The 25,151-nt window shown below is 41.5% G+C and overlaps 1 protein-coding gene across 1 annotated transcript in view; it reads left to right on the plus strand.

Moving 5' to 3' along the window:
* Positions 1–24,707, plus strand: part of Copb1 (COPI coat complex subunit beta 1) — a 44,357-nt gene extending 19,650 nt beyond the window's left edge. Inside the window, exons 11-22 of the mRNA XM_052714502.1 lie at positions 118–263; positions 2,010–2,106; positions 4,011–4,171; positions 6,603–6,723; positions 15,535–15,762; positions 15,932–16,111; positions 17,661–17,805; positions 18,905–19,024; positions 21,223–21,368; positions 21,977–22,066; positions 23,675–23,830; positions 24,328–24,707. Coding sequence (XP_052570462.1) covers positions 118–263; positions 2,010–2,106; positions 4,011–4,171; positions 6,603–6,723; positions 15,535–15,762; positions 15,932–16,111; positions 17,661–17,805; positions 18,905–19,024; positions 21,223–21,368; positions 21,977–22,066; positions 23,675–23,830; positions 24,328–24,387 — 1,650 coding nt within the window. The 3' untranslated portion in view covers positions 24,388–24,707. The remainder of the gene's footprint in view (positions 1–117; positions 264–2,009; positions 2,107–4,010; positions 4,172–6,602; positions 6,724–15,534; positions 15,763–15,931; positions 16,112–17,660; positions 17,806–18,904; positions 19,025–21,222; positions 21,369–21,976; positions 22,067–23,674; positions 23,831–24,327) is intronic.
* The last annotated feature ends 444 nt before the right edge of the window (positions 24,708–25,151 follow it).

Consider the following 25,151-nt stretch of genomic DNA (forward strand, 5'->3'; position numbering starts at 1 on the left):
ACTTGGCTGCACACAGGGCTGTTGATACTTTTATTCTTTGTTTATTAATTTATTTTTGGCTTTAGATAATTTCCTCAAAACTGTGTAACTATTTGTCCCATTTCTTTTTTCTGTTAGCTAATGGAGTTTCTCAGTGACAGTAATGAAGCCGCAGCTGCTGATGTCTTGGAGTTTGTTCGTGAAGCCATTCAGCGCTTTGACAACCTGAGAATGCTGATTGTTGAAAAGATGCTTGAAGTCTTCCATGCTATTAAGTCTGTCAAGTAAGTTTAAAATACACTAACGTGTAAAGTTGAGCATTTAGAGTCAGTTGGTGGAAAATAAAATAGATAATAAGACACATTATGTACAACATCTTCCTCCATCATTCTCAATTCAAAATGTATAGGATTGTTTTTCCTTTTCCTCTTCTTGGTTTTTTTGAGACAGCATTTCTCTGTGTCCTGACTGTCCTGAAACTCTTTGTAGACCAGGCTGTTCTCAAACTCACTGAGAATTACCTGCCTCTGCCTCCCAAGTGCTGGGATTAAAGGTGTGTGCCACCACTGCCTGACTTTAGCTAGGCTTCTATATTCTAATTACATCTAAAACATTGTGAATCCCAGAATGACCAAGAAGCGGTTTTTTTTTTTTCAAGAAGCATATTTTTGAAGTGGTGTACTTAAAATCATTTTTTGGATTACTATTATCTATGTCACCCGTAGCATTTGTTAAAAAGGATTGAAACCACATCCTGAATCTTGATAGTATGTTAGATTCAGATAGCCTTTGTTAATGAGAAAGGGTTGTTGAATACAAATTTTGCTTCTTACTGCATTAAATGGATAAACTGCAAGAGATTTATAGTATGTCTACTTAGATAGGTTGAGACCAGTGCAAGATTGGTTCAGTAATGTGAAAATGACTGAGATATATACTGACATACATACATATGCACACATATCATACACATATTATGTACGATGTGTGTTTGTATGTATGAAAGTAAATAAGATTTGTCCCGTTTTTGAGAAAAAAAATTATACCAAAGCTTTGCTTTTGATAGCTATAATCTTCTGGAGCTTTGGTTTCCGTGATTGATTTTATTTTTCTGAATAAATTCAGTTTAAATGTAGAAAAAAAAGGATGGCTAAACTTTTATCCAGTTTAACATTTTAAAATGGAAAATTATTGGTGTCTTTGTTAACATTTTGGGATAGGGGAGTTGTTTTGTTCTTGAGACAGGGCACTGCTGAGTAGCCTAGACTGGCCTCCTGCCTTAGCCTCCTGAGTGCCTACCACAACTGGCTGTCATTGCTTGCTTTCTTTTTTATGCTGGGGATCAAATCTAGCCCCTGTGCATCTGAGGTAAGCATGGTGCCAGTGAGCTTAACCCCACCCCAACTTGATTAAGTTCCCCTCATCATTCTGCTCAGCGCTTTGTCTCTTGAAGTGACTACAGATAAAAAGTGTAATGAATTTAAAACTGTATTCAAATAATATAGTTCTTACAGTAGAAAGTGTTAAAGCCAAGTTTATTTTATCTGTTCCCTAAATTAATGCTGTGGGAAACATTTTGGTATTTAATTTTTACTGCGTGACTCACTGAATATAGGATGTATCTAATGACAGTGAATGAGAATAGCTATTTTTTCTGTGATTTCTGGAGAAAAACAAAACTTCCTATTTATTAGTCTTTCTAAAACTCTCCTCCTCCAGAATACAAAGTCCTGTTTTCTTGTATTAGCTTAAATTCACAGAGAAACATTTCTGCATCAAGGTTTGTTCCCAGATCTTTATTTTAGATCTTATATTTTTTAATTATTTATTTTTATTTTATGTACATTGGTGTTTTTCCTGCATGCATGTCTGTATGAGGGCATTGGATCTCCTGGAACAGGAGTTACAGACAGCTGTGAGCTGCCATGTGGGTGCTGGAAATTGAACCTAGGTCCTCTGGAAGAGTAGTCAGTGCTCTTTTAACTGTTGAGCCATCTCTCCAACCCCTAGATCTTATATTCTTCTTCTAGGATTTATCGAGGAGCATTGTGGATCCTGGGAGAGTACTGTAGTACAAAGGAAGACATTCAGAGTGTGATGACTGAGGTCCGCAGGTCCCTTGGGGAGGTACGTGTTTAAACTCTGCTTTGTGTGGTGGTTTGTGCTTTAGAAAACTCTGCTGGGCTAGCAGCTTAGTGATCGAGTACATGCCTGGTTCAATGCCTAGCACAAGTAGAAAGAAAAACAGCAGTTGATATTTATGTGATCATTCACTTTTATGTTTTTGTAGTGTTTGGGCTAAAGAACACTGCAATTTTTATTTTAATTATCCAGATAAATAAGCCTCAGGGGGAGCTGGAGAGATGGCTCAGCGGTTAAGAGCACTGACTGCTCTTCCAGAGGTCCTGAGTTCAATTCCCAGCAACCACATGGTGGCTCACAACCATCTGTAATGAGATCTGGTGCCCTCTTCTGGCCTGCAGGGATACATGTAGACAGAACACTGTATGCATAATAAATAAACAAATCTTTTTTTTTTTTTTGTGGGGGGGGGGTTTGAGACAGGATTTCTCTGTAGTTTTGTGCCTTTCCTGGAACTCACTTTGTAGACCAGGCTGGCCTCGAACTCACAGAGATCCTCCTGCCTCTGCCTCCCGAGTGCTAGGATTAAAGGCGTGTGCTACCACCGCTCGGCTAAATAAACAAATCTTTTTAAAAAAAAAAATAAGCCTCAGGGGCTGTGGAAAACTAATAGTGCCCCCAGCCTCCATGATAAACATAAAACCTGTTCAAATTGTTTATTTACCTTTGGGTGAGATTTTGTTTGAACAGAATGTTCTGTGCAGCTAATAAAATTCTTTTCCTTTTTTTTTGTTTTTTGTTTTTTGTTTTTTTGTTTTTTCTTCTTTTCTTGAGACAAAGTCTGATTATGTAGCCCTGGCTGGCCTGAAACTCACTAAATAGAGTAGGCTGGGTTTGAACCGAAAAGTTTACTGATCTACCTACCTCTGCCTCTTGGGTGTTGGGATTAAAGATGTGTACCACCATGCCTCGTAATAGCTGGTAAATTCTGCTATTGCTGCTGTGTTTGGAAAGTATATTTCAGAGCAAGGCTAACTTTAGACTGTTTGTGTACTAGTATTGGATCATTCCTTCACCAAAACAACTTCATGAGTACAAAAAACAATAGACTACTTTGTCAAGAGATTTGGGTTCTCTATTAATTACTGTTAATAATTAGCTCTGAGACCTTCATTTTCAGTTTCTTAACTGCCTGGACTGTTTTTTCATCTCTAAATTAAAATAAGTTATAATTAAAGACTCTTAGAGTTCTTACATACATGATAAATTTAAGGTAAAATGTTAACAAAAAAAGCAAGCTGTATTATAGCCCTTTGATCAGCTAAAAAGGTGGTTGGTGACGTTATTTATACTTTTTATTTTAGAAGGATAAGTGTTTAGGTTCATATTTCGGGGGGGGGGCAGAAATGAGGAGGAATGAGGCCCACTGCACATCTGTTTTGCTAGACACTGTCATATGCATTTTTCTGTTAAGGAATTGTTCAGAAAGAATTAGGATTCCCCCTTAACAGATTAAGAAGTGACGTTCAGCCGGGCGGTGGTGGCGCACGCCTTTAATCCCAGCACTCGGGAGGCAGAGCCAGGCGGATCTCTGTGAGTTCGAGGCCAGCCTGGACTACCAAGTGAGTTCCAGGAAAGGCGCAAAGCTACACAGAGAAACCCTGTCTCGAAAAACCAAAAAAAAAAAAAAAAGAAGTGACGTTCAAAATTATTTCATTATGTTACTCAGCGTCATACAAGTTATAAGTGGTGGTGTGGGAATTCAGATGAGATTCACCAGCTCTAAAGCTTGTGTTCTTCCTGCTACATTATCCTAGGAAGGAAAGAAAACAGAGAGCAGAGTGCCATGTTCCAAAATCCCCCAGAATGCCTTCTGTATCAAGTTGATTGACTATCTCAATGTAACTCTACTGTGATGTTATTAAATCAAGTGTTCAATTGGTTTTTAGATCCCAATTGTAGAGTCAGAAATAAAGAAAGAAGCTGGCGAGTTAAAACCGGAAGAGGAAATAACTGTTGGGCCAGTTCAGAAATTGGTTACAGAGATGGGTACCTATGCAACCCAGAGTGCCCTCAGCAGCTCTAGACCTACCAAGAAAGAAGAAGACAGGTAACAGGTTCATGCTTTGTCTACTCTACTGCTGTACTGTTACTCTTGGGGATAAAGCAGTCATGTGCTTTCTTTCTCTTGTTAGGTTTTGATGCTTAAGTCAAAGTGTTTGCCCTTTAAGGTTCTTAAGAAAGTATGTTTGTAAGGTTTTCCTGTGAATTGTCTCTTGATTTTAGTCCTTTGTTCCTGTTGTTTGCAGTGAAGTAAATGTTCTATTAAAACTTACTTTACAGGCTCCCCAGCCGTCAGTCCAGAGTCCATGGGCTCCCACTAGCTTGGGTCAGTCGTCTCTGTGGTGTTTCCCATCATGATGTTGTCCCCACTTGCTCGTATAGTCCCTCCTCTCTCTCTTCAACTGAACTCCAGGAGTTCAGCCCAGTGCTTGACTATGGATCACTGTATCTACTTCCATCAGTTGCTGGATATATTTTCTATGATGACAACTGGGGTAGTCACCAATCTGAGTACAGGGGAATGCTAGTTCAAGCACCCTCTCCATCATTGCTAGGAGTCTTAGCTGGGGACACCCTTGTGGGTTCCTGGGGATTTCCCTAGCACCAGATTTCTCCCTAACCCCATAATGGCTCCCTCTTTCATTGTTCTCCCTCTCTGTCCCTCCCCAAACTTGGCTATCTCGAGCCCTCATGTTCCTATCTCCCATCTCTTCCTCTCTACTCCTCCCTCCCAGGAGATCTTAGCCCTTTCCCCTTCCTGGGGCGATCCTCTCAGGGTCCTCCTCTTTACCTGGCTTCTCTGGGGTTGTGTGGGTTGTAGCCTGTTTATCCTTTGCTTTGCATCCAATATTCACTTATGAGTGAGTACATACTGTGTTTTTCTTTCTGGGTCTGAGTTACCTCACTCAGGATAATTTTTTTCTAGTTCCATTCACTAGGCCCCTTGAATGAGGGTGACAGATCTGTAGCTTGATCTGTTTGTGAGTCCCCTGGCAATCAGACCAGGACTCATCCCGAGTACATGAACTGGCTTTTTAGAGCCCATTCCCTATGGTGCCATGCCTTACTCAGCCTTGATGCAGGGGGTGGGGCTTGAGTCTGTCCCAACTTGGTATGCCAATCTATGTTGAATACCTAGGGAGGCCTTACCCCCTATGAGGAGGGGGAGAGGGGAGTGGGGGGAGAGGTGGGGGAGGAGGAACAGTAAGCGGTATGTAAAATGAAAAAACTACAAATTTTTAAATAAACAAGTAATCCTTTAAAAAAAAAAAAACAACTTACAGCCAGACAGTGCTTGGTGCACAGCTTTAATCCCAACACTCTGGAGGTGGAGGCAGAGGCACACAGATCGCAGAGAGTTCGAGGCCAGACTGGTGTACAAAGCAAGTTCCAGGACAGGCTCCAGAGCTATACAGAGAAACCCTATCCCAAAAGACCAAAAACAAAAAACCTTACTTTACAACTGAGCAGTGGTGGCACACACCTTTAGTCCCAGCACTTGGGAGACAGAGGCAGGCAGATCTCTGAGTTCAAGGCCAACTTGGTCTACAGATCGAGTTCACTGGCTACACAGAGAAACCCTACTCAAAAAAATAAACAAAAACTTTGCTCACATAGGAAATACTATGTTGATGTTTAAGTTTGGTTGCTTGTCAGTATCAGAAAGATATTTTGAAGTTTTTCCCTTTTCTTTTTCTTTATTGTACATTTCTCTCTTGACAGAGTCAATTTTTTTTTTTTAAAGATTTATTTAGCTATTATGTATACGGTGTTCTGCCTGCATATATGGCTGCAGGCCAGAAGAGGGCACCAGATCATATTACAGATGGTTGTGAGCCATCATGTGGTTGCTGGGAATTGAACTCAGGACCTTTGGAAGAGCAGCCAGCGCTCTTAACCTCTGAGCCATCTCTCCAGCCTCATTTCTCTCTTGAAATAAAACCCAGGGCTGCTCACATGCTGGATTAGTGCTCTGCCACTGGAGCTATAGTCCCAGTTCCAATCGTCCATTTTTAATAGATAAAGTTACATTGGGATTTTTTTCCTCTTTATTTTGCTGTATTTATAAGGTGGGGAAAATGATGGATACAATGTTATTGAATGTCTTATGTGCTAGAAACCAGGCTAAGTAGTTTGTCTTATAGTCTTGACAGCAACCCTTTGAGAGAGAGTGTACTGTCTCCATCTTCAAGAAGAGGAATTTAGACCTAAAGAGAGAGCCCTGTCAGCAACCCTGTGAACTGGTAGATAAACTGGCACTTGGAAGTAGCTTATTAGCTCCCTTTTCCTTCTGTTCTTTGGACTGTTGACTTATTTGAGAAAAGTGTTAGATATTCTTTTTCATTTTGAGAATTAATGAGGAATTTTAATGACATCCTTACCACCGAAGAGAGACAGTAAGTGTCTGACCCATTTATGCAAAAGCTGTGTGCTGTTCAAGGGTTTGTTGGGTTTCATGTTCACTGATTCCTTTGCAGACCACCCCTGAGAGGGTTCCTCCTGGATGGAGATTTCTTTGTTGCTGCCTCCCTTGCCACAACTCTCACCAAGATTGCATTACGCTATGTAGCGTTGGTTCAGGAGAAGAAAAAGCAAAACGTATGTTCATTTATTCTATATTTACCCAGTAATTGATTATTGAGTCTACTCCATTGAACAGTGAAAAACTTAAAAGTTAATGCTAGAGGTCTTGTCATAAAAGAGCCTGGGACTTAGTAGGGGAAATAGACACAGTAGTATAACATGACTATAAAACTGACAAAGTAATCCAAAATAATAAGATTAGTCTGATGAGGGGTTATGAAGTCACTTCTGTGGCCTAAAAGTAATGACTTTTTCTCAGTTGCATCTTTGTTGTCACCTATTTTATCTTACAATATCTCTTAAATAGTTCTATCTTTGTTGATACCTAATGATATCTCTAGTTGGTACCTGATTACAGCTTCTGAAAGTTCTGAGTATATTCTCATTTACAGTAGTGTGCTTCCATTCTTTCAAACCTCACCGACCCTTTGCAATATTGTCCTACATTTCCTACCACATACCCATTATAAGCTATGACGCATTATTATTTTGTTATAAATAGCAAATCCTCTTTTTAAAAATTAATTTCTTAAGTTGGCATACAAAGTAATGGGTTTCCCTATTGTATTTCGTAGGTGTCACTATATTTATTCTGATTCACTGCCCTACCTACCCCCAGCCTCACTCTCCTCCCTCATATCCCCCCACCCCCGTTCTCTCTTCCTAAACAATGTCTTCCTTCTGCTTTCTTGTCCCATGAATTCCACTACTCCTTTCCTCCTTCCCTTAAGGTCATTCCTCCCCTGTTACGATCCTCTTTCTGGTTTTATGACACACACACACACACACATTTTAGTCCCATATTGAGAGAAAACACAGTATTTATCTTTCTGAGTTTGGCTTATTTTGCTTCATAAACCCTCTTTTTGGAAAAATAATAATTTTTGTCAGTATGATGGCACATACCTGGAAATCCTAGCACTCAGAGGGCTTGGGGAGGAAAATCTGTGTTTAAAGCCTGCCTGAACCACATGATACTTTGTCTCAGAAAATAAAAATATAAATATCCATTTTCCAATTTTTTTTTCTGGTGTCTGGATCAAGATGAGAAATGACCAGATATTGAGAGCTGGAAACAAGACAAAGTTCAAGCACCTTCCAAGGTACTTTTTTGGTTTTTCAAGACAGCGTTTTTTCTGTGTAGCTTTGGAGCCTGTCTTGGAACTCACTCTGTAGACCAGGCTGGCCTCAAACTTGCAGAGATCTGTCTGCCTCTGCTTCCCAAGTGCTGGGATTAAAGGCGTGTGCCATCACCACCTGGCTCCAAAGTACTTTTTTACTGAGTTTAAAGATTCTAGTAAAAAGATACATAACCTGAACCTTACCATTTTAACAATTTTTAATTGTGTAGTTAAGTGGCCTTAAGTACATTCATGTGTTAAGTGACCACGGCTACCATCCCTCCCAGTGCTTCTATTTATCATCCAAAAAGGAAACTTTATATATAGTTAACAGTAACTCTGCCTTGCTTTCTGTCCTCAGTTCCTTGTAACATTTATTATATTTTACTTTTTAAATGTGTGTGTGTGTGTGTGTGTGTAGTGTAGTGTAGTATTAGGATGCACCTGTGCGTGCCGTGGCACAGATGTAAAGGACAACCTTAAGTGTGAAGTAGGGCATTTGTTGTTTACCATTGCATTGCATGCCCAGGTTAGCTGGCCCACAGCCTTCAAAGGAATTCTCCTGTCTCTACCTGGCATCTCCTGGCAGGAGTGCTGGGATTAGACATGTACCACTGTGTCCAGCTTTTCATGTGGGTTCTGAAGATCCATACTCAGGTTGTCAAGCTTGCATAGCAAGTGCTTTTAACTACAAGACCAACTCAACTGTCTATAGAAATTTACTTATTCTAGGTACTGTGTTTAAAAGAAATCATGCAGGAAACCTTTCCTTTCACTCACCAGAATATCTTCATGGTTCATACATGTTCCATCAGAATTCCTTCCTTAGACTGAATAAAACTATATATTTTGTGTGTGTGTGTGTGTGTGTGTGTGTGTGTGTGTGTGTGTGTGATTCTCTTTACAGTTTGTCATAATAGTCAATTCTTTGAGCTGAGCATGGTGCTACCTGTCTTTAATCCCAGTTACCTGAGAGGTGGAGGCAGGAGAATTTTCTTTTTGCCTAAATAACTTGATTATTCTTATAAGTCAGTTGGTAAACAATTCTTTTCAGAACCAAGTTTAGTGATATATGCCTATAATCCAAGCACTCAGGAAGCAGGAGGATTGCAAGTTTGAGGCTATATTCTTTACCTGAAAATAATATATAAATAAAAGAAACAAACAAAAGCTCCCAGCACTTATTTACCTAAAACTATTTTTCTTTCACTTGGAAAGAAAAAGTACCTTCCTGATACAATTCTGAATGTTTACATATTTTTAAATTCATTTTTAAGGTAAACAAAGAATGTTATAAGAGGTTGTAATGTGGTGGTAGAGGACCTACTTAGCATATATAATGCCCCAGTTTTGAACCTTAGCACCACTAAAAATAAATAAATTTGAGTGAAAGTCACTTATGATTACAACAGTTAACTACAAGTTTTGTTAATGCTGTAGTGAAGATGGACAATTGAAAGACAGGATCATTGAAACCCTCTAGAGTTTGAATTGGCTAGTATCTGTCTAATATTTTTTTCACCAATTGAAAAAAACCATTTTTGTGCTTTACAAACTGCATTTTTACTCAACATTTTAACAAACACTTCCCCATATTTTTTATAAACCCTTCCTAGGCATATTCATAATATTTAATAGTTTTTTTTTTTTTTTTTTTTTTAAGATTTATTTATTATGTATACAGCATGTGTGCCTGCAGGCCAGAAGAGGGCACCAGATCTCGTTACAGATGGTTGTGAGCCACCATGTGGTTGCTGGGAATTGAACTCAGGACCTCTGGAAGAGCAGTCAGTGCTCTTAACCTCTGAGCCATCTCTCCAGCCCCAATATTTAATAGTTTTATAGTCCAAGCCTCCAGCCATTTTTATCTCAAGAGTCTAATTGATTTCCTCATGAATTGTTACATCACTTTTGAATGATTAGGAGAATGTTTGCAATATCAGTTTAAGGTCTTATTAGTACACTCAGCTGTGCTTCATACAAAGAAGGACACTTGCTTTTTCATTGTCTCATTCTCATGCTTCCATTTGTGCCATTTCCCTTTCTCTTTGTTCTCTTTGTGCAAATAGTCTTAGGGTCCTAGAGAAGTCCCACAAAAGACCACCATCCATATATGCAATCAGCAAGAGTGTTAAGAGTTCCAGCATGCTGGGGCCACTGACACAAAAATGGCAACCCTGAGAGAAGCTTGCATGGTCTTTCATACACAGCTGAAGGAATTGTAAAGGCAGTGAGGTCATTCTATCTATGATTGGCTTATGTGAGTGGCAATCATATTAGTACATTTCTGATTGGTTAGGGCTCACAGGGGTTGGCTAAGGCTATAGTTTTACCAGTTTTGAGCAAATCTGGACAAGTCCCAGGCTTGTCTTTATTTGGCTTTTGCTTTGAGATACGGTGGAGGCTGGCTGGGGCCTGGTATGTGCAGTTCTCCTTGTCCTTGTTGTCAGGAGCATGGGGATTGATTGCCCTTTGTTGGCGGCTTCCTCAGAAATGTCCGTCCAGTTTCAAGAGGCAGAACTAAGAACTGAGGCCTGGTTCTTAACTGAATTTTTAGGAACCGGTCATGGTATTTGCCTGGCCTTCTCAAATAGGAGTGTCCATTTATCACAGATGTTAGACCTAAAGAATGTGCATTTACTTTCATTATAATGTAGGTCTGAACTCAGAACCTCACACTTACGTTACGGTCATTCTACCAATTACACTATCTCCCTCCGCCCCCTTCACTTACAGTTTGAAAGATGTCTTTGTAGAAATTGAGTTCTCGGTTGGCATTGTTTTCTCCAGCACTGTAAAGGTGTAGTGCTTGTTGTCCTCTGTCTTCCTAGCGAGAAATCTCTCATCACTCCTTCACCTGTATGTACATGGCTGGTTTATATTCTTCTTCCCATTTCTTTCTTTTTCTTTTTTTGTTTTTGTTTTGTTTTGTTTTGTTTTTTTCTGAAACAGTTTTCTTTGTATAACAGCCCTGCTGTCATGAAACTGTAGACCAGCTGGCCTCAAACTCAGAGAGACCTGCCTGCCTCTGCCTCCCAAGTGCTGGGATTAAAAGTGGTCACCGCCACCACCCACCATTATACTATTCTTATCATGGGTTTTAGCAGTATGTGTTGTTCATGTAGTTTTCTTCATGTTCCCTCTGTGATTCATTGAGCTTTAGAGTCTGGTATATAGTTCTCGTAAATTTAGGAAATTTCCAGCCATAATTTTTTCAGACATTGGTTTAACACTCCCACCTCTCTTCCTTCTCCTTCAGACTTATTATGCCCACTTCTCTGCTGGTGCTTCCCCAGGCCAGGTGTTTGTTTAATTTATGTTTATGTATGTGGCCTGTTTGATTTTATGTGTACCACGTGCATATGGGCACAGCCAGGGCCCCATGGGGTCCCAGTGCTGCCATCCTGCCCCACCTCCTGCGTCGTAAGAGATGAGACACTGAGGAATCGACGAGGAATCGATGAGACTAATTGTATTTGTACCATGTGCATATGGGCACAGCCTGGGCCCCATGGGGTGTCCCAGTGCTGCGGTCCTGCACCACCGCCCTGCGCTACTATCCTGCGCCACCGTGCGCCGCCGTCCTCTGCTACCATCCTGCGCCACCGTGCGCCGCCGTCCTCTGCTACCTTCCTGCGCCACCGTGCGCCGCCGTCCTCTGCTACCATCCTGCGCCACCGTGCGCCGCCGTCCTCTGCTACCATCCTGCGCCACCGTGCGCCGCCATCCTCCGCTACTATCCTGCGCCACCGTGCGCCGCCGTCCTCTGCTACCATCCTGCGCCACCGTGCGCCGCCGTCCTCTGCTACCATCCTGCGCCACCGTGCGCCGCCGTCCTCTGCTACCATCCTGCGCCACCGTGCGCCGCCGTCCTCTGCTACCATCCTGCGCCACCGTGCGCCGCCGTCCTCTGCTACCTTCCTGCGCCACCGTGCGCCGCCGTCCTCTGCTACCTTCCTGCGCCACCGTGCGCCGCCGTCCTCTGCTACCTTCCTGCGCCACCGTGCGCCGCCGTCCTCTGCTACCTTCCTGCGCCACCGTGCGCCGCCGTCCTCTGCTACCATCCTGCGCCACCGTGCGCCGCCGTCCTCTGCTACCATCCTGCGCCACCGTGCGCCGCCGTCCTCTGCTACCTTCCTGTGCCACCGTGCGCCGCCGTCCTCTGCTACCATCCTGCGCCACCGTCCTGTGCTGTCACCATGCACCGCCATCCCGCTGACCTGTGCCACTGTCCTGTGCTGTCACCGTGCACCGCCATCCCGCTGACCTGTGCCACTGTCCTGTGCTGTCACCATGCACCGCCATCCCGCTGACCTGTGCCACTGTCCTGTGCTGTCACCATGCACCGCCATCCCGCTGACCTGTGCTACCATCCTGTAAAGAGACATCAAGGAATCGATGAGACTATTTGTACCACGTGCATAGGGCATACTGACACAGCCGGGGCCCCACTGGGGTCCCAGTGCTGTGGTCCTGCACCGCCATCCTGTGCTACCATTCTGCGCCTCCGTTGTGCATCGTAAAAGACGAGACATCGAGGAATCGACGAGACTAATTGTATTTGTACCGCGTGCAGACGGGCACAGCCAGGGCCCCATGGGGTCCTGGTGCTGTGGTGCTGTGCTGGAAGAGAGAAGACATCGAGGGTCATGCCTAGGGCCCCTTTGGGGTCCTGGTGCTAAGACCGAAGCAATGAGATACAGAGGGAAGGGACACTAGCCCACTCGAGCATGTGGCTCTGGCATGCCTTGCTCTTTTCTCCCATTCCCTCTCTCTGCTTTGCTAAAAACCAATTAAATTCCTGAAGCTAGCCACCAAGGTCTGTTCCTTTATTTGGCCTCTTCTTCCTCCTAAGGCAGACTACCAAAGTTTAGTAATCCAAAGCTTCCATTGGATTACGTAATTAACATGCCCATTTAAAATTAAACACCTCATCCTAACGTGGGGTTTTCCTTTTTACCTTTATAAAGCTGCCATTTGCCTATGTGCCATGTCTGTCTCCTCTATCCAGAGGCAGTCCTTTGTTATCAGCACCACCCCCAACAAATATCCACGCCCCTTTTCCCTGTTACTTCCCCCTCTCCCTTGTCCTCTATTTCCTCTAACACTGCATCCTAGCCAATTCTAACACAGAGCTCCCCTCTTTTTCTTAAAAATTACACCTTCAAGGTCATTTGCTACTATTTTTCTGCAAGTCAGAAAGCAGCCGCTGTAACTTTTCTTCCCTGTTTAATAAAGGATCTCCGAAAAAAACAGTTGTTTGAGTGTGGTTTGTGCCTAATCCGGGAGACCCCACTGTGTGGGAGTCCCCTTCACAGAGGAGCAACAAGACATGGGGGGCCACACCTAGGGTCCTGGCCAGGATCCAGGATCGCTGTGTCAGAAGCAATGAGACAGAGGAAATGACAAGACAATAATAATCAAGGAAGCAATGAGACCCAGGAAGCAGCAAGACACTGAGGGCCATGCCAGAGGTCCTGGTGCTGCATCAGAAGTAATGACAGAAAGGAAGCAGAGACACCGAGGGCCATGTTTGGGGCCCTCATTGGGACTGGTGCTGTGCCTGAAGCAATGAGACACCAAGGGAGCCACAAGACCATGCCTGGGCAAGGTGGTGAGGGACACTGGAGAGGCCCGGCCAGCAGACACCAGAGATGCCCTCGCCCACTGCTACATGGCACTGGGGGTGTGAGACACCAGAGAGGCCCCCTGCCTGCATCCATGAGCCCCAGGTGGGTAGTTGCCAATATGATGAGCAAGAACGTGGTGGAGAGATAAGAGAAGCAGAACAGTTTGCACTGTGAAAAGAGGCAGAACTGGAGATGCGAGGATAGTGAGGAACAAACAGCCTGAAGCTGCCTGATGCCGTGGTGATGTCCCAGCCTGTGCTGCTGAGGGCCATGTCTGGGTCCACAGCCCTACAACAGCAAGGGTTTGGGTCTATGTCTGTGACCCATGTCACCATTAAAGACCATGCGACATCCTAGTTTGGACTGCTGCCTAAGGCCATGTTGATATCTGAGGGCTGTGCAGAACTAGCCCTCCTCCTCGTTGGTTGTGGTACTTGGGAGCACTGGTCCTGCTCCTTGCCTGGGCAGCATGGGGTAGCTGACCCTGCCCCTCCTTGTCTGCAGCATTTGGGAGAGCAGGCCCTTCACCTTGCTTGGGCAACACAGTACAGGCTTGGCCTCAGGTGAGCAAGCCCAGAGGTTGTGAGTGCAGCCCTCACCTGTGCAGTGTGGGAGTGTGAATGAGCTAGCCCCTCCCCTCATCTGAGCAAAACAGGAAAACTGGCCCTGGTGACTCAGGCATAGGAGAGCAGGCAGACTGACCAACTCAGCTACCACCCAGGCCCAGATCCAACGCTTTGAGTTGGCCCACCCCAAAATCTACCCCATCTAAGAACTGCTGGAGCAAGTTGAGGTGCCAGCCCTGCAGAACCAAAGCTGCAAGATCTCCATGACCTCCATGACACAGGACAATAGGATATCTGAGAGGAGTCCTAGAGCAGATTCTGTATTGATGTTGTAGCTGTAGCAGAAGCCAGAGGCCTCGAACCAGACCAGTGACTCATTGCAACGAACATTTGCAAGTAAAGCTGTTTGGGCAAAAGGGTGTACTGGGTGACACACTGTGACAAACCACAGCTTCCATTGTGAGATTTTTTTTTTCTTTAATTTGCGTTTTTATATTTTTATTTTTGTTTTTGCTTTTTTATTTGGGGGGAGGTTGCAAGAGCTAGGGTCTACATGGATGGACAGGGAGATGAGTGAGATTAGCATGTATGATACGGAATTCACAAGGATTCAATAAAAAGTAAAAAACAAAAACTGGTCTAGTGTAAAAGAGACTGAAGAGAATAATAGCTGATAAAATGTTGAAGCTGATCCTAGGCTTAAAAGTAAAATAAAAACATTTTGAGGTGGTTTAGGAAGATTTATTTGAATTCAGTCTAGTACATATATTTGGGGATTGTTCAGAAATCAGTACTTTGTTTTTATAAGAGATTGTCCTTATTCTTAGTAAATAGTTGCTAGTATACTTATGAAGAAGAGAATCTTATTTTTATATGACCAGCCAAAGTATGCATATATGAGTTAATAAGAAAGCAAATATGGAAGTTTGGAGAGCTAGCTTAGTCATTAAAGTGCTTATCACACAATCTTGACCTGAGTCCTGCCCCAGCACCCATACAGAAAGTCAGGTGCAGTGCTGTGCTTGTAATCTGAGTAGAGGCAGAGACAGAAGTATCCCTGGTACTTGTTGGCCAATAAGCCTAGCCTAATCATTGAGCCTCATCAAGTCCCAGAGTAAGGCCTGGTCTCAGAAAGCAAGATGACAGCTCCTAAGAAACAGCACCTGAGGTTGACCCTTGCATCCACGTGCATGCATCCACATGAACGTGAACACAAGAAAGGAAGTATGGTTAAAAAGTCAACAGTTGGTGAAGCCCATTGTTCTTTCAGCTTTTTGGTGTGTTTAAAGCATTAAGAAATCCTTGCTATTTTTCAACTAAGAGTCAGTGAAGCCTTAGAAAGCTGACAGAACAAAACAGGTAGAAGGCTATGGGAATAACTAGAGAAATAAACTCGAGGCAATTTGAAGTTTAATTCTGGTGAATTCTTGACTTGTCTGTCAGTTATGTTTGAGTGTCTTTACTGCAATTGGAGAATCATAGCAATAACCAATTTCTCTACTTTTGTAGTCTTTTGTTGCTGAGGCTATGTTGCTTATGGCAACTATCCTTCATTTGGGAAAATCCTCTCTTCCTAAGAAGCCAATTACTGATGATGATGTTGACCGAATTTCCCTGTGCCTCAAGGTCTTATCTGAGTGCTCACCTTTAATGAATGACATTTTTAATAAGGAATGCAGGCAGTCGCTTTCCCAAATGTTATCTGCCAAACTCGAAGAAGAGAAACTATCCCAAAAGGTAAAGTATATATGATAAATCCATAAAGTGCTTTGTAAGTTGGGGTTTTTTCCATCTTAATTTTATTGCTTTTTCAGTCTCTATCTGTGAGTCTGTCCCTGTGAAAAATTTATGAAAAGCTATTGTTCTTTCCATATAAAAAGACATGTGCATTGCTTTTTCAACACAGAAAGAATCTGAAAAGAGGAATGTAACAGTACAACCTGATGACCCCATTTCCTTCATGCAACTAACTGCTAAGAATGAAATGAATTGCAAGGAAGATCAGTTTCAGCTGAGTTTGTTGGCAGCAATGGGCAATACGCAGAGGAAAGAGGCAGCAGATCCCCTAGCATCCAAACTTAACAAGGTAACACAGTCTCAGATATATAACCTGTTTGTTGTTTGTTTGTTCATTTTAGGTGGCGTCTCACTGTGTAGCCCATGTTGGCCTGAACTAACTGTGTAGACCAAGCTTTCCTCAATCTCAGAGAGATCTGCTGAGCTCTCTCTCGGGTGCTGAGATTAAAGGCTTATGCCACCGTGCCCAGTTGAAAATTTATTTAAATTGGCTATTTAAGACTATAGTAACCATGGGGCTGGAGAGATGTCTCAGAGGTCAAGAGCACTTGCTGCTCTTCCGGAAGTCCTGAGTTCAGTTCCCAACAACTACATGGTGGCTCACAACCATCTATAATGAGATCTGGCGCCCTCTGCTGACATGCAGGCAGAACGCTGTACACATAATAAATCTTTTTTAAAAAAAGAAAAAAATAAATAAATGAATATATATATATATATATATATATATATATATATTAATCAGGAAGTGTCGTCCTGCTGTGCATGTGTACAGATTTTTGTTGTTGTTTTAATTAAATAACTAGTTACATAGAATTGAGAGGTACATGGGAGGTTGTGTGTGTGTGCACACATGAGAGCATGTCTATGTGTCTAGGATCTTAATGATGCCAGGCAAACACTGTTCCACTGAACTGTACCTCCAGTCCTAGCATCCATTTCGACCCAGTCCCTGTGATTTTTAGGTCCATGAGACTTCATTTGAACCAGGCAGATAATCTCAGCACTTACAGAAAGATTACAAGGTCAGGGGCAGTCTGGGCTACCTAACAAAAAGACAGACTGTGAGCTAGTTATCCCTCACCTATCAGATGAGTGAATGGTCTCAAGTTGATTTGACCATTACAAATAAAAGTCAGTAGCAGAATTGCTAAAGCTTTTCTCAAAAGTGAGAATTGGCATTTGGGAAGCTGAGACAGCAAGATCCAAGTTTGAGGCCAGCCTGGGCTCTGTAACAAGACCTTGCTTCAAAAAAACAACAAATTAGGACTTGTTAGCACAACATTACACTTACACATATTTTAGATTTCTCTCTCTTTTTTTCCGTTTTTGTTTTTGTTGTTGTTGTTTGTTTTGGGTTTTGGCTTTTCAAGACAAGGTTTCTCTGTAACAACCCTGGCTGTCCTGGAATTGGCTTTGTAGACCAGGCTGGCCTGGAACTCAGAAGTCCGCCTGCCTCTGCCTCCAAGTGCTGGGATTACAGGCGTGCATCGCCATAACTGGCTTAGATTTCTCTTTTCATTATGGTAAAAATTACAGAACATAAAATTTACTGTTTTAACCTGGTCTTTTTGTTGCTTGTTTCTACTTGTTTTGCTTCTTTCCACTGCTGAGAGTTGAACCCAGGACCCAAGGCTGAGCTCCCTCGTTTCAGACCTTTTAAGTGTGTGGTTCAGTAGTGTTACTTCCGTCTCCATAACTGTACAACCATCTCCAGAATTTGTCTATCTTGTGAAACTGAATTTTATACCCATGTAACAGTAACTCCCATTCCCATTTCCTGTTGTTCCTGCTAAATTGTTTCATTAATTTGATTATGTCTGTTTTTGCTTTGACAGGTCACCCAGTTGACAGGTTTCTCGGATCCTGTATATGCAGAAGCTTATGTTCATGTCAATCAGTATGATATTGTCCTGGATGTTCTTGTTGTAAACCAAACCAGTGATACTTTGCAGAACTGCACATTAGAGTTAGCTACTCTAGGTGAGGAAATTGATCCTAAGGAAACGTTTTTATATAATAGGTCTTCATGGTGAATTACTAAGAAAGGGTCAGAGCTTTCAGTGTAAAGAGCTTTGTAACATTGTTTAAGCAAGGCTTAGTTTAAGGTTTAAAATTTTGTCTCCTTAAATTACCAATTTTCTGAACCTTTGTCATACTGACTGGCTTATGCTCTTGGTTTGAGAGGTGGGTTCAGTTCTGAGTTTGATCTGGTAACTGTGAATTTGGAGAGTGCTTGCCTAGCATGCATAAGGCTTTGGGCTCCATCTCCAGCACCACATTAACTCAGTGTGATTGTACTCCCATGACTTGGGTGGAGCCAGGAATTTCAGGAGTTGGAGGACATCACTGGACTACACAACCCACTGTCTCAAATAAATAAAAACACATTTACCAAGTAGTTCACTTAGTTAAAATTTAAGTTGCCTTGGAAGGGAATTAAGTATTTTCTGGTACCTGCCACATGTAGTCAAAGCAGTGCATCATTATTGGCATTTTTCAATGTGTTTTTTTCACTTGGTAAAGGCATATGAATTAGATTCTCTGTAACCACTTCTACATATAGTGTTGACAATGTAAATTATGTATAGAACAGTGAAGTGCCTCCAGATTCCATGGGGCTTATGCAAGAGTTTGGGGGCATTAGGATATCAGAGAAATTACGCTTTGCCCTATCTTCAGTGAACCATGACTCAGAATGTACAGGTTTTTTGCAGGGTGTGTTGCTCATTGTAATGGTGTATGTAGGTTAAGACTATGGTATATATACATTGACCTTTCTGAGAAGCTCATATTCATTTATGGAAATAAAATGGTATACTCAAAGTATCCGTCCCACTCACGAATATAGTTGTTCTGTGTAGAATATTAGAATTATGTCTATTACCCTTTAATAGAGGTATAGATTAATGTCATTGCCTAGGATATTTATTATTAGATTATTTCCTTATTTTTTTTCCTCATAATATTTGACTCACACACTTCATTTTTCTAAAAACTATTAAATTTGCATACATTCTAATACTGTTTAATGATTAGTATGTGTGTTTTTAACTATAACCAAACCTTTTTTTTCTCCCAGGGGATCTGAAACTTGTGGAAAAACCATCTCCTTTGACTCTTGCTCCTCATGATTTTGCAAATATTAAAGCTAATGTCAAGGTAGCATCAACAGAAAATGGAATAATTTTTGGCAATATAGGTATGGTTCTGTTTTATAGCACATGATAGTTGAATGCTTTTTAGTAAAGAATTTGGTAGTATGCAGCTATGGATATGGCTTGAGGGCAGAACCTGAATCCATTTATTTATTCGGTACTCTCTATGGTAACCAGGCTTTTATATTATATTCTAGATATACCAGAATGAGCCAGATAGACTCATAGTCCTCAAGAAACCACTAGGCAAAATGAAGAGACAAAAATAATGACATAATATGATTAGGGTTGGTTGACACACTCCATACTTTGGGGCCATATAGAAAGCAGTGTAGGGGTTGGGGATTTAGCTCAGTGGGAGAGCGCTTGCTAGAGGCCCTGGGTTCGGTCCTCAGTTCTGGGAGGGGGAAAAAAAAGGACAAAGGAAACAGTGTAGTATGAGAAGCTGGGAAAAGGAAGGCTTATTATTAAGGGATTAGATAATGCTAAATGCTATGAAAGAAGCCTGTATGAGAAGCAGTGTGTGAGTCCATGAAGGGATTTGGTCAATTCTCAAAGTGGTGTAAGAGATTAGAGGAAAAGTTAGAAAAGCCCATGTTGGGTTGAACTGATTTAAACAGTCAGTAAGTATTCTGCAGATGATTAAGAGTGCAGGCAGAACAAATGCACGTGGATTGCTGGGCCTGGCAGAGTGGGTTGAAAGTGGTGGTGGGCAAAAGTAAATCAGGAATGTCAATGAAAGCTCTACCCTGCCTGCTCTGGGAAAGATTCAAGCATTTATCCATGAAACAGGAAGACACTGGAGGATTACAAATGAGATCTATGATTATTTCTGTGACAGCAATATAGACAGTAACATTGTAGACGATGCAGGAAGACTGCCTGTGTAGGCCTATGTGAGAGCGGGAGGCCTATCCAGACAGAGCAGTGGTTAGAGTAGAAAGAAGGGCTGACTCCGATAGATGTTAAGGAGATAGTTATTGAACCGAGAGGAAATGGTTGAAGGAGCCCTTGGGTACCTGGATTGGGTGGTTGATGGAGGAAAGAGGGCAAATGTGAGAGGAACGAGGGAAACTGATCTTAAGCAAATGGAGTGTTCAAGTAGCTAAGTATACTTAAGGGAAGTAAGACATGAGTCTAGAATTTGAAAAAGATCCAAATATGAATCCTCAATAGGGGGAGGGGTGGGGATGTAGCTCAGTTGGTCAAACTTTGTCTAGAAAAGTAAGTCTTCAACAAGTATCTGAAGAAACATAAAGCCTGAAAGTTAGGCCTTTGGGTCTGTCCATTGCTGGTCATAAAACATGTCTGTGGCATATCTTGGGCAGTATGTGGGTTGAAGACTGAGCAAGAAGAAAAAAATAAATTAAAAATAAAAAGAAATCCTCGGGTATGTTTATAGACTGCCAGTAACAAAATTGACAGAAGGGAAGAATAAAACTGTGAGACTGAAAGAGATAATTATGGTGGAGTGAGGTCCTGAACACAACTAAGAATCATAGGCAGCAAAAAGGTGAATCTTGAAGAAAATAAAGGAGAGAAGGGAGGGTAAAAAAAGATCTTTTAAATAAATCTTCAGTTTTCTCTGAAAGTAAAATGGAGTGAGGAGAAAAGTAGACCCCTATCAGATTATAACTTATTTTTTTTTCGTTTTTTGAAACAAGGTCTCACTGGGTAGGTAGCCCATACTGGCCTCAAGGAAATTGACACTTCTGCCTCAGCTCCAGCTGCTGGGATTATAGGCATGCACCATCACACCAGCCCAGATTATACCTTTCTATGGAAGAGACAGTCATAGACACAGATAATCTTATTTTACTAAGTTTCAGCAACATATATCCAAATATTAGAAAAAACATTTGGATTTATAGCTAGGTCCCAACTATGAGACTACTGAACTACTTGGTATCTAGTACAGTACCTGTTCCACTATAGCTGCTCTATAAATATTCACCAAACTGAACTGTTTGCTTAACAACAAAAGACAAAGTATACCTGAGTCTAAATCCTTAAGTCCTATTGCTTATCAGTTGGGTAACCTGGGACAACATATTTGGCTGCTCTGCTTTCCTATTCTGTGAGATGGAAAATAGTAAGGTAGGATTGATAGCCCTGTTCAATTGGTAATATTTATAAGCACTTAGAATCTAGTATATATCAATGTTTGCTAATATCATAATTATTTGTAACTTTTCACTAACATCTACCCTTTGATTGGGGTCTTTCTGAATGTATATTACAGTTTATGATGTCTCTGGAGCAGCAAGTGACAGAAACTGTGTGGTCCTCAGTGACATCCACATTGACATCATGGACTATATCCAGCCTGCAACTTGCACTGATGCCGAGTTCCGTCAGATGTGGGCCGAATTTGAATGGGAAAATAAAGTTAGTCTTTGAGAGGTTTCCTTTACCTGTCTTCCTTTTGACTAGTGATAAGGAGTTCTTTGAAATAATTCCTACTAAAAAGCACCAAAAGTGAAAAGCAAACAGTTCTTTATTATCTGTTCCTGTGAATTATCCTTAACTAGAAATCATGCAAGTACTTTAGTGATTCGCTGTTGTCAATTAAATAGAATGGCAATTCTTTTTGAAATCTTGGGACAGTATCTCACTCTGTAGTCCAGGCAAGTCTCCAGTACCTAGACCTCAGTCCATCTCCTAAGCACAGATACTGCAGGTGTGCACCACCAGGCCTAAGCAAGTTGTGACTGTAACTAATTTGATACAGTGTAGACAGGATTCCCCCTCGTCTGTGTCTGAATGGTAATCTACCATTGGCTCTAGTGCTGTCCATGGCTTGATGGGAAACTTTATTCCCTGATGGTCTAGTGAAGGGTCTGTCTGAAAGCGCTGCTCTGATGCCAGTTGATGTTGTAGGTGCCACTTTTTTATTGCCCACTCTTCCCCTAAATAGTTGGAAGATAGTTCTAGGATGAAATACCAATTATCTGCAACTTTCACTGTAAGATTTACTCAGTTTTTGTCCTCTGCAGGTGACAGTTAACACCAATATGATTGACTTAAATGACTATTTACAACATATCTTAAAGTCAACCAACATGAAGTGCCTGACTCCAGAGAAGGTAAAATTTTACTAGAAAAGGCTAAAGTCTGAAAGAGTGGTACAGTAGACTGCCGGCCTTTTCCTGTTTCCTCGGGTGTGTTTTCGTAATAATTCAGGATGAAGAAAACAGTGTCACTCTGGAATATCTCCAAGAAGTCACCCACAAATGTTTAGATCTGCTCACCTCTTTCTGAACTGTGTCATCCTGCTTGTTCATGGTCATGTACTTACTAGAACAGTCAGATTATTTGGGGTTTTGTTTTTTGTTTTTGTTTTTTGTCTTATATCTCTTTCAGATAGAGACTTTATTCCAAAACAGTTTATTTGTGATACTGGATTAGCAAATGCCCCTCCCTCATGTAGATGTAACCAACCATCTTATTAAATAAGAAACACAGAGCCAATGCAAAGACAAAAGCCAAGAGATCAGAGCTAAGAACCTTACCCGCCTGCTGCAGCTAGCCTCTTCAGCCAAGAGACCTCTCCGAAAGAGACCTACTTCCTGTCTGTCTTTATATAGACTTTCTGTTTTGCCTTCTCATTGGTTATAAAACCACCCACATGACTGCCTCGTCACTGCCTGTCTGTATAGACCTCCAGGTCTTCTATGGTTGGTATTGAGATTAAAGGCGTGTGTCTCCAATGCTGGCTGTATCCTTGAACACACAGAGATCTACATAGCTCTGCCTACCAAGTGCTGGGATTAAAGATGTGCACCACCAACACCCAGCTTTCCTATGGCTTGCTAATAGCTCTGACCCCCGGGCAACTTTATTTATTAACATACAATTAAAATCACATTTCAGTACAAATAAAATACCACCATACCCTCATGGGCTGATTGTAAGTCAGAATAAATCTCTGATACAATGGCTTTCTGCTGTGTCCACATGAAAAAAAGACTAGAACAAAGACAAAATGAAGTTGGATCTTTCTTTAGAAAATTTCTGTTAATGCCATAATGTGCAACTTACTAATAAGCAAATGTCTACCGTCGGCTAGGGCATGTAGCTCAGTGATAGAATGTTTGCTTAACATACAACACAATACAACACACACACACACATCCACACAAAGAGAGAGAGAGAGAGAGAACATGTTTACTGCTAAACAAGTAGGTTTTAGTTCATATATTAGTCTCTTCAATGATTACTAAGTCCAGCAAAAGAAGTCTTTCTTTATTGAAGTTAAAAGTCTGGTGCAATGCCGGGCGGTGGTGGCGCACGCCTTTAATCCCAGCACTCGGGAGGCAGAGCCAGGCGGATCTCTGTGAGTTCGAGGCCAGCCTGGACTACCAAGTGAGTTCCAGGAAAGGCGCAAAGCTACACAGAGAGACCCTGTCTCGAAAAACCAAAAAAAAAAAAAAGTCTGGTGCAAGAGGCAAATAAGTAAATAAGCACTGAATATATAAATACAAATTTGAATAAGTATTCTCTTGAAAGTCAGGTTTATTGAATAGAATATGCACTGGGAATTCTCACTTCCTACACATATATTTGCTTTGAGTCTTGGTAAGTTCATATGGTCCTATACCCTGTAACACATAGGTAAGATTTTAAATAATAGTTTGAGTTTGCCAGGGTGTAATTCTCTAGCAACATATTGAATTTATCACAATTTCTCCCAGGCCCTTTCTGGCTACTGTGGCTTTATGGCAGCCAACCTGTATGCTCGTTCTATATTTGGAGAGGATGCACTTGCAAATGTCAGCATTGAGAAGCCAGTTCACCAGGGACCAGATGCTGCTGTTACTGGTCATATAAGAATTCGTGCAAAGAGTCAGGTAATAACACCCTTTTTTTGAGAATATCTCTGAACTGAATAAAGGGAGGAAGGATTCATGTCTTTGTTTCAATAGTATGATATCTTCTGTCATAATCATGTTTTATGCTTGGGATGAAAAATACACATGTGTATGTGTGTATGTATGTATATGTGTATGTATGTATATGTGTGTGTATGTGTGGTATTTTCTGAACTTCAGTTCATTTAAAATGGCTTACTCTAAGATACTGCCTAAAACATTGATTCCTGTGTGATGCTTGTGGAACAGATTCTTTTGGAATCTGTGTTGTTGTTGGATATCATCGAATGAATGGAGCCTTAGTTAAGCTGGTGTCACCTACTATTTGGGCATTGTTTCAATAATTACATCTTTGTTGAGCCTGGGGATATAACTCAGTCTGGGGAGTGCTCTCATAGTATATATAGGCCCTGGGTTAATCCCCAACATCACAAAAATTAGATTATAAATATAAACATCTTCATTCTTCTTTACAGGGAATGGCCTTGAGCCTTGGAGATAAAATCAACCTGTCTCAAAAGAAGACTAATCTATAAGAATGAATAAAAAGTCCTTGGAAGTTTATGGTTAAACTTTAGGTGTGGGCTTATTGGACTCCAACATCTTTTGTACTCTTTTCATGCTTTATGTTATATAGAATCTGAGCTCATGCTGAATGCATTCCAGCCAGTAATTTATAGCCTTTCCCCTAAATCAAGAATGAGTTAAAAATTATAGTTTGTCTTTTGTCTTAATAGTTCTGAATGCTGTCCTCAAAGTATATAATGTTTCTCATGTACCAAGACCATTTTCACAATACAATAAACAGACCTATTCATAAATTTTTGTTATTTTATAAATAAATTACTTAATTTTAGATTTGTATCAGTGGGATTTTTTTAACTTAAGTCTAAATTTCCATTATAAATTTAAATTATGTTCTGAATTGTTACTATATACATGAAGATAACTTACAAGGCAGTGATCTAAAATGGAACAGAGCCGGGCGGTGGTGGCGCACGCCTTTAATCCCAGCACTCGGGAGGCAGAGCCAGGCGGATCTCTGTAAGTTCGAGGCCAGCCTGGTCTCCAAAGCGAGTTCCAGGAAAGGCGCAAAGCTACACAGAGAAACCCTGTCTCGAAAAACCAAAAAAAAAAAAAAAAAAAAAAAACTAAAATGGAACAGGTCCTGGTTTACTATATTGTTGGTTCCTCATTTTCTATGAGATCAGCATCTCTAAAATTCCTAGAGTATTTTCTTAAACTCTGATCAGCCAGAAAGTATACAAATTACATGAGAAAAGGTCCATCTTTTGGCTTA

Source organism: Peromyscus californicus, unplaced genomic scaffold (genome assembly GCF_007827085.1).
Source record: "Peromyscus californicus insignis strain IS unplaced genomic scaffold, ASM782708v3 Scaffold_4__1_contigs__length_199733344, whole genome shotgun sequence".
NCBI classification, from domain to species: Eukaryota; Metazoa; Chordata; class Mammalia; order Rodentia; family Cricetidae; genus Peromyscus; species Peromyscus californicus.